Source organism: Puntigrus tetrazona, chromosome 21 (genome assembly GCF_018831695.1).
Source record: "Puntigrus tetrazona isolate hp1 chromosome 21, ASM1883169v1, whole genome shotgun sequence".
NCBI classification, from domain to species: Eukaryota; Metazoa; Chordata; class Actinopteri; order Cypriniformes; family Cyprinidae; genus Puntigrus; species Puntigrus tetrazona.
The window spans coordinates 10067474-10080814 of record NC_056719.1 but is presented as its reverse complement, the minus strand read 5'-3'; the positions used below and the strand labels follow the sequence as shown (position 1 = coordinate 10080814).

At 38.9% G+C, this 13341-nt stretch overlaps 1 protein-coding gene across 1 annotated transcript; it reads left to right on the top strand.

Moving 5' to 3' along the window:
* Positions 1 to 409: 409 nt before the first annotated feature.
* Positions 410 to 12956, top strand: LOC122326000 (lissencephaly-1 homolog A-like). The gene is made up of 9 exons (XM_043220674.1): positions 410 to 425; positions 2011 to 2078; positions 2294 to 2506; positions 4934 to 5102; positions 6791 to 6893; positions 7206 to 7434; positions 8977 to 9078; positions 9173 to 9329; positions 10184 to 12956. The coding sequence occupies exons 1-9, from the start codon at positions 410 to 412 to the stop codon at positions 10255 to 10257; spliced, it is 1131 nt and encodes a 376-aa protein (XP_043076609.1). The 3' UTR covers positions 10258 to 12956.
* Positions 12957 to 13341: the final 385 nt, after the last annotated feature.

Sequence of the window (13341 nt, the reverse complement as noted above, 5' to 3'; positions counted from 1 at the left end):
TTATCACAGGGAAGACCAGGAGAATTACTCAAATTCAGCAGAAAATACCTTGCTGTATTATGCCATCTGGAAATGCAAGAGCTTGTCACACTTGTTTGAAAACACTCCTGCTTGGACAGAAGATTAACGGTTTATTTCCTCTGTACAGGGAAGAAAGAGCATGAATTATTGATCAGATTTGTGAACAGAGGGGTGGTCTGTGGTGTTAAAAGCTATCTTTAATTAACCAGAATGCTATTAACACAGCCTCATTTAGCAGAAGAGATTTCATCATCGATCCTTCCAGCTGTTAAGATGTTCTGAGTGGTGGCAGGGGTTTGTGACTTTAGGCATAACTGTAGATGAAAAGTGGCTCTCTGAGGCTGGAGGAAGCTGATGGACTGTCAGACGGCAGTGATTAGAGCCTGGCATGGCTGATAGGACTGGTATTTAGCCATTGGCCAACACACATAGCAGAGGGTCCAGGCAGATGGTGGATCAGTCCTCTGCAGAGGCTTTAACTGCCCTTCTCCCTCAGAGATGCATGACATGACCCCTCGCACTTCACTTCTCTTCACACAGACAGCACCTGTTCTTCTGGACACCTCTGATATTTCTCCAGAAGAGCCTCTCTTCTTTTATTCTCTTTGTCTGCGCCAGAGTTTTTTCAATACCCATAGATCTGGGAGCTGCTTGATGCTTTAGCATTTTTGATGGTTGGAGAACAGTCTAGAGAAAGCCATGTGTACATTTCTGCATGTTGCTTTCTGGCTGAGACTGTGAGATTGCATTTTGGATTGGAAATGCTATGTTTTATTCTTGTTATATCTCAGAATTGGACTTAAAGAGTTAATGGGTGGAGTTGTAAGTGTGTGTGTGTGTGTATATGTAATGTAATATAGGTTAATATAATGAATTATAATTAGGGCTGCACAATATTGAGGAAAAAAAAAAAACTTGCATTATGATAAAGAGAGGAGAAATCATAAGATGACTTGAATAGCTCGATTTAAAAAAAATAAATCAATGCTTGGGGTGATATTTGTAGGTGATCAGCATAGGAAATAAACAAAACACAAGCATAGATATAGAAAATGAAAATATGTGAATGAAATATGAAAAAAAAAAAAAACTGTACTAACAGTATTCTTGTACAGAAATTGAATAAAATGTAAAATAACACTATGTTATTTTAAAATGTAACACATAGTATATCCTGAATAAATTAAATTGCATAAATTTGTTGACGCTATATAGCTTTATAGGGTACTTGCAGAGAAATGCATTTGGACAAATCCCTGCCAGTAAACAGACCCTCATTCTAATTATGACAGACTGACACAAAGTACAAATCATTGGCTACGGTCACTTTGTTGTGTCCAGTGTATACAGTCTTCAGGGCAGTTCACGTAAAAAAACCGCCAGCCGCACATCTTTCTCCTCCTTTCCACAGTGTTCGGGAGCTTGTGCTTTCGTAGCATCCATTATTTCTAAACAATCACTTTTTCTTTTTTCTTGACAATGCGGAAGGTACAGAGGATAAAATGGATTTCAGGCATATAATTTTTAAATGTAAAAATCTACCAAATTTAATTAAAACTAGGTATCTCTGTACAGTGGTCACATCCGGTGTAGATGTAGTATTGTAACTTATTTATTCATATAAAACGTAAGATATTGGACACCCCATTAGGGGTACTGTATTTGTTATTTTTTACTATTAATGTTTTTGATTTAGAGGAAATTAGTGGGAATAAATTCTCTCATTTTGAGGTCTAGTGAGTGCCAGGCACCCTAAAGTTAATTTTTCACAGTGCTGTGTTTATGTAATTGTAATCTTGGTAAGCTCTTTGTCTGCCAGAGATTAACCCATGTGAAGGGATTTAGAGGGAATTTACAGTTGGCACTGGGGTGATAGGTGTATGCCTCCTCCTTTGCTTAAGGCTGTATGTAATTCTTGTGCCTTTTTATTTATTTTTTTAATGATTTTTAAGGTGTAATGTTTTTGTCATCTTTTGTCACCAGAATGAGAATTGGATAAAGAAGTATGCGGTCTACTGGAAAAGAAATGGACTTCAGTCATCAGATTACAGAAAAAGGTTTGTGCATTTCATATTTAATGCAAATCCTATTAAGAACCATGGAGGCAGCCTTGAGTCATTGACTATTCATGCTCTGAAATGCCGAATTTTAGGGTTAAAAAATGCTGCATTTCAACTGCAGCTGTAAATCCAAATCCACAAATGTCACTTTCATTCATGCGATTTGATGTCTGTAATGATGAGTCTTACCTAACTATTATGCCTTCTGCTAGGTGATGGAATTAGAATCAAAACTGAATGAGGCAAAAGAAGAGATTACTTTAGGTGGACCAGTTGGACAGAAGCGAGACCCCAAAGAATGGATTCCCCGTCCTCCTGAGAGATACGCCCTGAGCGGTCACAGGAGTCCTGTCACCAGAGTCATTTTCCATCCTGTTTTCAGCGTCATAGTTTCTGCCTCAGAGGGCGCTTACGATAAAGGTGAGGTCTTCTGTGTCTTTTGTGGTTTATTAAAATCTCTCATAGCCTCCAAAACTGATCTTGCATTTCTGATGGATTTGATGTGATAAATCATCATTTACAGTGTGAAAATAGCCCCTCAAATTTTGGCTCACCTGCCTTGCTGCCTGACATAATTATAGTGCTGTCTTGAATGAGCTGGAAATGTGACTGCAGGCAGCCATTGTACTCTCTCTCTGCTGCTTTGGTTATACAGGGGCTCATGAGGCGCACAAAAACACAGGTCCGCACAAGCAGTGTGGCATTCCCATTGTAATAAGCCCTATTTCTGGTTGCCTGCCGTTCATAATCGTGCCCAGCAACCGTACACACAACCTCATTGACGCTTGCAAAAGGACAGATACAAATTGAGTCTAAACCACTTAAGGATGTTTTTGGTGGGTAACATTTTTTTTTTTTTTTTTAAACGGTCAAGAAATGTTTTATTCTTTAGATCAGACAAATAATTTGGATGTAAAATATATGCAGGTTTTCCCCTCTTTTATGTTCTGTTTTATTTGGTATCAGTTGTACAAAAGGTTCTTCCATTCTTTTTTTTTTTTTTTTTTTTTTTTTTTCTCTATAGACGCTTGCTTTTTGAGTGATTCATGTAATGCCGGCAGCTATGGCCACCAACCTGTCTGTGCCCCCTCCTCCTGTGCCCTAGTTTTGTACTCTGTGCTGTTAAACCCTTCCCTAAAATCTCGAGTCCTCGCCATCTTAGCATGGGCACCCCTTCAACATTACAGCTTGAGCTGGTCCAGTTATATTCTGTGCCATTCTCTCCATCCACATATCCAGAGCTAATTGTCAGGAAGCCTGAAGCTGTGCAACCAGATGCTTTTTTTTTCTCACCTTTGCTCAGTGTAATGTAAATGTGGCAAGACGTCTGTGGCAGAACATTTTCTTCTTTTTATGTTAATCAGCAGTTTGACAGCTACTTGAAAAGACATCTCTGCTTCTGCTTAGCCTGGTTATTGAATCAGTCAAATGGTTTGCAGTTCAGTGTGTGTGTGTGCGTGTTATAACTGTGATATTTTATACATGCACATGTACATTTGACATGCATTCAAACATGCAGTCATATGTTGCCACAGTTTGTCTGAAATATCAACGCTCTAGTCTAAAATAAGACCTATATGTTCATGCAGCATTGCATAGTCGATTTTTAGAATATAATAGTTTTTTCATTTCCCATGGATATGTACAGTTTTTCATTATTTGTTAAATTCATTAATTCAGATATCACCACAGGTTTGTAAAAAAAAGCCATTGTGAAAAGCTGTGAAGAGAAGGGGGATGGGGGCATAACTCTCTGCCATCCAGCCACTAATTCACATGACAATTCAGTTACATGCACAAATGTTTTATCAGACTTATAAAAACGTACATAGATAAGTACATTAATAGTTATATAATATTTTTTATGTTTACTAAATCTCTGTACATGCTATACATTTCTACTGTTGAGGCATAAGTTCAGTTGAATCATTAAAAAAAACTAAATCATTTGTCATTAATTTAGGTAAAATAGCATTTAATTACAGAATTAGCTTTTTTTTTTTTTTTATTATCTGCCTTTTGTATGAAAATAATTATTGCCACAATGGTATCAGCCAAAATGCTGGCTTTGGTTTGCTGTGGTCCTACAGTTTTGTTGTTGTCAAGGTGAGCAAGTTGATGATCAGGCACATGCAGACAGATCAATGAGGGCAGATATAAGTAGAATACTCTATATAATAGTATTGCAGTCTCAGCAACATGGGTGAAGCTTACGTGCTTGACTAACCCAGGTGTGCCACATCAGGCTTTTTGTGTGCCTGTTTTTTGTCAGAACACGGCCGGTTGGGTTCAGTCTCCCTCTTTGGAAGCAGGAGACAGATAAGCAGGTGGAAGGGCTTCTGTCACTAGCCCCCTGTGCCGCAGACAGAGCTTATCCCTGTGTGTCTGCCGCCTAGAAACTGCTGAAACCTGATCTTCACATTAAGCCCTGAGGCTGTTTATCATACTGCTGCATCCAGGCGAACAAGCTGATAACATTCGCCTCACTTGACAGAAATGCTTTAATGATAAAGAAAATGATGAAAAACTGAATTTCAGGGAAAACATGATGTCAAAATATTCAGCCACAGTTTTTGCTTGGAGTGTGGTAGATACTGTAAGGTTAATATGGGAAGAAATTCTGATAATTCTTTCTTGAGGCAGATAAAGTCTGAATGAAATATATTAATTATATCCAGAGGGCAATCTGGAATGTTAGTTTTTAAAAGCTGACTGCCAGACAAATGTTATACTGAAAATATGTATAATAGCATCTACAAGCCCAGACCTGTCTTTTATGCCAAACAGGTTAATGGCTTTTTTATTATTATTATTGAAGAAGAGATTGAGCTTGTGTTTTGTGCCTTATCCAGGTATGGGACTATGAAACGGGCGACTTTGAGCGGACCCTAAAGGGCCACACAGACTCTGTGCAGGACATCTCCTTTGATCATACTGGAAAGCTGCTAGCCTCCTGTTCAGCGGACATGACCATTAAGCTGTGGGACTTCCAGGGCTTCGAGTGTATCAGGACAATGCACGGTGAGCGTGGTGTCATATGTTGTCATTGGTTCTGGGAACTGTTAGGAGCGAAGGGGCGTCTCAGGGGGGAGTAGAGTGTCAGGAGGCAGGTGTTGAATGCAGCTCATTAATGTGCCAGCTTGCCAACAAATCCATAAGAGATTCTTCCTTTATTAGAAGCCATCCTTTAACACATTTTCTCAAATATTACTATGTTGTTCATTGATGTTTTTATAATACTTTTTATAATCGTTTTAATGTTTAAATCACTTTGGATAATATAAAAAAATACCTATCAATGCATTATGGTTCATGGACCGTTTTCACAGACTGCGATATTTCAACAGTCATCAGCTTTGTAAATCATGAAAATCTTTGACTTCTACTTATGAGAAACACGGAAGTGTGAATATTTTATATACATTTCTTAAGATTTATTTTTTGATCGTTTAGTCTCTTTTCCCCTCACTCTACGAAAGATCCTGTTCTTGCTCTCAGAATGTGTTCCATGTTTAAAATCCTAATTTCTTTGTACGTTATATTCTGAAGTGTGAGCCTTCAGGCTTTTCTAATGGGAGATCACACCACAAGTGAATTAGCATTTTGTCTTAAGGGTTCTGTATTATGTCAACATATCTTCCCCTGTTAGATGGGTAGTTAACACTGTAAGTGTCAAGAAACCCCCCCCGTTTCAGCTCGGGTCACGTCTCATCACAGTTTTGGAAAAGCAAAAAAACTGCCGGTGTGAAAAGCTGTGAAGAGAAGGGGGATGGGGGCATAACTCTCTGCCATCCAGCCACTATTTCTCATAGCAGTTCAGTTTCATGCGAAAAAATGCACAAATATTTTATTAGATTTATCTGCGTTTACACTGTGCATCAAAATACATGTGTGCTTTTGCAATGATTCTGGACCGCAATGATGGATTGTGTGCCCGCTGTGTTGATTTGGAGTCATTTTTTTAGACAAAAATGAATCAATGTTTTTCAAGAGTTTTCCTCAAGTCATTTTTAATCCATATAAAAATGCATAAATCCTAGTGGTAATAATCCAAATAATCGTGTGCCAGCTTGTAATATCCACAAATCCAAAGGCTCGTAATTTACACCCATCACTAAAGCTGGCATGTTGCCCTGAGACTAGGGTAGACTGTTCTAGCGCAGATTTGAAGAGGTGGCAAAGGGAACCCCCTTCCTTCTGTTTGCAAGTCCCCTTCTGCTCACGCTCTCCCTCGCCCGTCTCGCTACGTGGGTCGGCTGCTTTAGAGGAAGATTAGGAGATTTGGACAGCAGTTTAATTATCCTCTTCGAGACGAGATAACATTTTACGGTTCTCCCCCCATATTTAAGACTGCTTTTTTTTTTTTCTAGGCTACTTAGTTTCATCATCTATTCAAGAGCTTAAAAATGGCGTCCTATGTAATTAGCTCATCTCTTTTCCCGCACACTGCGAGAACAAAGCAGCCCAAGGCAAATTAGCAGCATCTTATTCTCCATTAAATTGTTCAATATGTTTCAAAGCTTAAGCACTCATTGTAAAATGTTAATGTGCATGACTGTTTGATTTGTGTGGTGGAACTGTGTTTATTATGTACTGAATTGAAACATGAATTCAATGTATCCATCTCAGACATTGGTGGTTCTTTAGATGACTCTTTCAGGGCAGTCTGAAATATTTTACACCTAATTTTGTGCTTTATTTTTTTTCAGGGCATGACCATAATGTTTCATCTGTAGCTATTATGCCCAATGGAGATCATATAGTTTCTGCCTCAAGAGATAAAACCATTAAAATGTGGGAGGTGGCCACTGGGTAAGTCATTGAGCCAGGTTTCTTAAAATGTATATATTGGTTAAAAGGCCAAAAAAGTTTGTTGTTTTCAGATTAATGTACCTAACCATAGGCTGCTCCAACATAGCAGGCCTTTTAGTTACTGTATTGAGTTTCTTCAGCTGAAAAACACCTGTGTAAATGTTGAACAAAGCATTTTTTCGTGTTGTAATGGAAACCTCTGATATGACTTGCAAACTCTTTTGAGATGTGAATTTGCAAACATTTATACTAGAAATGTTCCTGAATCTGCTAAATGTGGTGAAATCTGTGTTTGTTGGCATTGCAATACAGGTACTGTGTCAAAACATTCACCGGTCACAGAGAGTGGGTTCGCATGGTGCGGCCCAACCAAGACGGGACCCTGATCGCTAGTAGTTCTAATGACCAGACGGTGCGTGTTTGGGTGGTGGCCACAAAAGAATGCAAGGCAGAGCTACGTGAGCATGAGCATGTTGTGGAGTGCATTTCTTGGGCCCCTGAAAGCGCCCATCCTACCATCCTTGAGGCAACTGGCTCAGAGGTGAGAGCAAAAAAAACATTTCTAATGGCAGGCATCTTTTTATTTTCTGTAATTTTTTTATTCCTTTTGAAACCGCTTGCATTAACAGTTCTTTTCAGTGAACCCACTACACTCTTGCCAGTAAACAATTGCCCTTTATTTGCTCACAAAACTGTACCTTAATGCTGAATTGTAGCATTGATTATTGTATATGAAAATCATACGCGTGTTATTCTTTTACTGTTGTACTTTTTTGGTCCATCACTGGTTATTGATAAGAGTAACACATAATGTGCAGAGTTCCTGAAAGAGGTTATAAGAAACCGGCTTTTAGATGCTAATACAGGTCAACACATTTTTGCCCACTTCTGTTAACTTTGCATATAAAAAAAAAAAGGTTTGAATCAATGGATCTTTGTTTGTGTAGATAATCAATGTATTATCTTTTGTCCAGATGTTTGGAGATTTTTATTGGTTTCTTCTGTGCTGTGCCCTTTAAACACATTTTGATAGCTCCTTTTGATTTCTATCTAAATTTGTCATGTACAACGCTTTGAAATAGTCTGTGAATTGACATAGGTGGTATTGGCTAATGGCCTAAGGTGAAGAAAGTACCATTTAAATTTTTTTCGTGCTAGTCTTATGATCAACCGTGTCTAATTTCATCTTTATCTGATGAAGCATTAGCCCTCCTAGCATGTGGAACAGAGCCTTTAACCCCACAGTAATTTCTATTGTTATGTAGAGAAACTTTCTCCTGTGTTTAAAAAAAAATGAACACATTTAGTCAGCCGTCTTTTTCTTGTCAAACCTGTTCAGGTGAAATTAAAACAATCTCTTGACACCAGTAACACCGTCACAGATGTTAATTACAAAGCCCTGTATGTCATTACAGCAGCTGTCTAAAGGTACAAATGTGCCTGAACACACTTGCCTGAGCACGCCAACCTCTCAGCAAGAGCAATTTTGTTTTTAATGTGTCTCTTCGCACTCTCCCCACCCCCCCTCACCAAAGCAGAGTTGGCCTTTTATGGAGGGGGAATAATAGAAAAGGCCTTGAATGTAATGATTGTCCATTCTTCACAGAGCTATCTAAATACATTATCACCCAAACACCTCTGCTCTTGCTATATCCCCCTTTTCATTGACTGCACAAGATGTGTAATGGCTGAGTAGTCTATTTTCAGGTGTGGTATCAAAAGGACCATCATTCATTAGAGTGCTGTTGTGACTGGATATCTGCGCCTCTGCTAGAGTCTCTGCTGTCTCTAATGATGCTATTTGTATTGCATCAGTCTTAAAAAGCTGTTTGTGTAACCTTGTTATGGGATAAAGACTTGCCCATAAACTATTGTATTTTTCTAGGAAAAACATAAATATTTATCTATTCACACACTTGTTATATATCAGTGTTGGGGAAGCTGCTGTGATGCAATTTTTTGACACAAAAACAATGGTTTCAGAATGAATCTTTTCAGTGAGATAACAGGATAAAACATAAAGTGACACTAAATGTAACTAGAAAGTAGAAATATTTTTCGCTGTTGTTGTTTTTTCTGCCAGACCAAGAAGAGCGGGAAACCTGGTCCTTTCCTGTTGTCTGGTTCCAGAGACAAGACTATCAAGATGTGGGATGTGAGCACTGGCATGTGCCTTATGACACTGGTAAGTCAAGTTAGTAAAATTGCTTTGCAGAATGTGACTTCATGAAAAGATTGACGCTTTTGGCCAAATCTGAAACATTTTGGTTGGTCTTCAGGTTGGCCACGATAACTGGGTCCGTGGGGTTCTTGTGCACCCTGGAGGAAAGTTCATCGTGAGCTGTGCTGATGACAAGACTTTGAGGATCTGGGACTACAAAAACAAGCGCTGCATGAAGACCTTGAGTGCCCATGAACATTTTGTCACCTCTCTGGGTAAGTGGTCGTATAAACATCCATTGGTTTCTAAAATGCATATCAGATGTTTGTTGACCAAGTAAGGGTAAAGATGCCTTTTAGAAGTGTACAGCACATCCTCGCTTCCCTAAAAAGTGATTTCTCAGGTTAAGATCAATTTAGTTACTCTACAAAAGAGAGTCCTGTCAGCCGTTGGCAGTGTGTGCAGAGAGGACGCTGAACCCTCCAGTCTTTAAACTGCCTGAGTCCAGATCTTTTTAGTGGATCAAGGCACTGTAGCTCTCTAGAGATGCTTGATGTTATTCAGCCAGCTCCCCTGTAGGCTCATGTGAAGCTTCAAACTTGCTTTTAAAAGCACTTCAGTATACAGCACTAGTCTTCCAGACTATTGATTTGAAGCTATGGTTTTGGTGCATTCGTTTGAGGCTTCAGGTCTCTTGACAGCGGTTGAGCTTGTGAATCCTGCTATTTGAAGTGTTTTATGTACCTTTTTAAAAGTTGAAATGTGTCATTTCTGTGGCATGAGCGTCATCAAATGGAACTGGTGCAATCTGCATTTACAATGTTTGCCCTCTTCTTCCATTGGTCAAATGAATAGGTAACCCTTACCCTAATCTCATGCCATTGGCTTATCTTGGCTGAGCTAATGCTGCCATGTTGGACTGATTACGTGTAAAAATGTAAATTTTTACACAGTGTCTTTTATTATATCAAGCAATATCTTTGGCTTTTTATCAGTTATGTGATAAATTGCTAGAATTAGGCAGCACAAAGAACGACAGAAACAGTTGATATTGGTCGATCACTAATCTTTGTATAATATCTGAGTTCATATCAGTGATCCTAAATTACTGCCTCTCATCTCTCTACAGATTTCCACAAATCGGCTCCATACGTCGTCACCGGGAGCGTAGATCAAACAGTAAAAGTGTGGGAGTGTCGCTGATCGTACCCACAGGACCCTTCACAACACCTACATGCTCCCCTCCACCCCACCCCCCGGACCCATTCCACTTCCTCCTCAGCTTCCTCCTGCTCTTCTGGATGCACTTGAACACCACGGTTATCACCCACCAAGCTCCGGTTCAATAACATGTCCTTTTATGTAAATTATTCTGGATGTAGATCGAGCTATTAAATGGAGAAAAAAAAAAAAAAGTATTCTTGCATGGTGAATCCAAAACTGTATACTGTAAATTTACATAATGTTGTCTAGAAGTACCATAGGTTTAACACAGGCTGATCTTTCACTCAGCCTGACCTACCGAAGGCAGAAGCTGACTGGGTTAAATGTAGGGCACTAAACTGATAATTTAATGACAGTGTCTGATTTATTTTGTCTATAATTTTTTTTTTAATTATATTTAGTTTTTTTTCCCCCACTGTCTTAGTCTGTTTGTGCCTAGCTTGGAGACCTTTTTAAGGGGCAAAGGCTACAGAACGAACCTATAATGCTGAGGTGGAGAGTTGATCTGATTGTCTATGGGGCTTGTTATCGAAGTTATTCTGTAGCTTTGTTACATCACTTCTGGAGTGTACTTATCATTCTCTTCTTGTGGATTTAGATAACATTTAATGGTTGCATCTAAGAACGTTTCATGTGTTTTGTCTGGAAACCTTTGGGAATAAATCTTTGTACGCTTGTCATGACATGTCCTACTGAGAAGTACAATCCCAGAGAGATGACTTTACACTGTAAGAGAGAATTGTGCTTAATTATAGGAGTGATTTTTGTATGAAACTCCCGCATCCAAAAAGCCATGCTGCATAGTGGGCGGCAAGAGTGTTTTTTGTTTTTGTTTGTTTTGATTTTTTTTTTTTTTGCCCTGAATCAAAGATAGCTTTAGTGAAGATTTTGATTTTTGACCTCGGTGGTCAGTTGAGTCTGTCTACTCAGGAGCACTTCAAACTTACAAGCACCGTAAACTTTGCCTCTACGAAGCACTTGATTTGACCCTCAACGTTTGTTGTTTGCATTCAGATGAAGGCGTCCTAATTCTTCCTTTTGTTGTTTAATGATCCCGTTGCCCCTATGGCAGTTACGCTGAGATTTGATTCACTAAAGACATGCAGAAATCACAACCCTCAGTTTGGACCTAAAGTGCAAAGCATGACAAGGGCTCAAAGTTTCCTCTCATCAGGGGGATGTGCAAAAATCTGTCCTAAAAGAATGGGTGCAAAGATTTCCATGGTGAAAAAAATGGAACGATGGGCTACGCTCGATCTTATAAAATACCTGTGAGTTGTGGAGCTACAAACTAATGATCTGCTTGTCCTCTCTGAGAAGAGTCCTGATGGTGACTCCTATTGTAAAGGGATCTTCATACTGTGGACCATAGCTGAATATCCCTAAAATAACCACAGGTGCTCAAGCCATTACTTTAGTGTGACGAGTGGCACATTCTCTGCTATAGCTCTTAATAAATGTACAAATGAATACACAATGGGGAAAAGATTTGATATATAATCCTACACATGGAGATAAACCATTCCATATCTTTTAAGGAGAAAATATGCCTTTGTGCGAAGACAAAAGAAATTGAATTTAATTGCACATCCCTGCTATTGTTAGATCTTCGGTCACATCGGACTGAAGGTTTTAAGTGATGTAAGGCTTCAAAATGCATAAACGGATATCATTTTAATTAGCCTTTTCATTCCAATGCAATTATATAATAAAGAATTCACTGCTTAACCATGCTATTATCAAGCAATTTCCTGTTGTGTGTGTACTGGATGTACCTACTGCTGCTGAAAATCTGATAGTGACTAGTCTGAGATCTGTACCTGTCCACATAGCACTGCTGCATGTAACCGTACTGAAGATTGAGCTGTCTGGTGGGGAGCAATTGGCCGTGCTTGATGTCCAAAGTGTCATCTTTTAGAAAATACGCTGCGCCATGATTGGTTGATGGAGCTAGACACCCTACCAGATAGGTCAGCTGGCATGCTAACCGTGGGCCGCTCAGTACATGGTTGTAGAGGCCGATCTGTGTGTGCTTGTATGAACGAAGATGACTTTGTTTCGCTATGGGATTGTGGCAGACTGAGCAACCCAAGGGAGAAGTGCCCATAACAAGAAAAAGCACCAATGATGCCTCCTTTAGTTTCTTGATTTAGATGCTCTTGAATGCTCACAGAAATAGATTTAAATGTACTGGAGCTGTAAACCTAAACCAAAAAAGTGGGTAATCTTAAGTTATGCTTAATCTCATCATTTGTAATTTAAACGCGTATTTAGTGCATTGTCCAGAGTTTATTACCCTTCACGAGCAGCGCTACTCCCTTATGATTGGCTTTCCTCCAAACCTTAAAAAAAAAGGTCTTTCTTGGTTTGACAATGATGGTGTCCTGTTTTATGTGTCCAGAGGAGAGAGTTTGCCATTCGCAGGTCCCAAGCAATCCCACTGCTGCACACGCTGGATGGGTTCTTGTACAGACAGACTCGTGGAGGTCCTGTCTGTAGGTCCATCCTCCAGCCACAGATCTATCATCAGCTGTTTCTTTGTGAATAGATTGGAGGCTTCAGACTTCACAGCTTGAATGGGACTCTTTGCTTTTTATGGTATCACTGTTCACACAGCCAATTGTTAACAATATATCTGGATGTTATTGTTTGCAACATAATTAAAGAAAAAATATGAATGTTTTGTCTGTTGTTAGTGATGCTGTATGAATGAAGTCAAACAGGAAAGTGAAACTGGTTTACAGTGGTTCCAGTTAACTACATATTCAGTGCTTTAAAATTTCACTTTTTTTTTTCTAACACAAAACTAGTTTACAGAAAATGGGAAAACTTATTCAATCATATAGAATTTTAAATGTGGCTACAAAAAATGTGCGAATTTAACAATCTAAAAATTGCATTAGACATAAACTATGTATAAAACAGAAAAAGGGGAAAATATGCAATAAGGTCCTAAGTATGCAGCATAATTCAGATAGGAAAAAAATCATAATTAAAAAAAATATACAGCAAGATTATTTAAAACTCTAAAAAATATGCTAATAGATTCTTGAAATAAGAGCA

Bases quoted from the DNA above. Each gene is read 5' to 3' on its own strand.
- LOC122326000 (XM_043220674.1), top strand. The intron at 2,079-2,293 runs GTTTGTGCATTT...GCCTTCTGCTAG, and splicing joins TCATCAGATTACAGAAAAAG to GTGATGGAATTAGAATCAAA. The intron at 9,079-9,172 runs GTAAGTCAAGTT...GTTGGTCTTCAG, and splicing joins GCATGTGCCTTATGACACTG to GTTGGCCACGATAACTGGGT.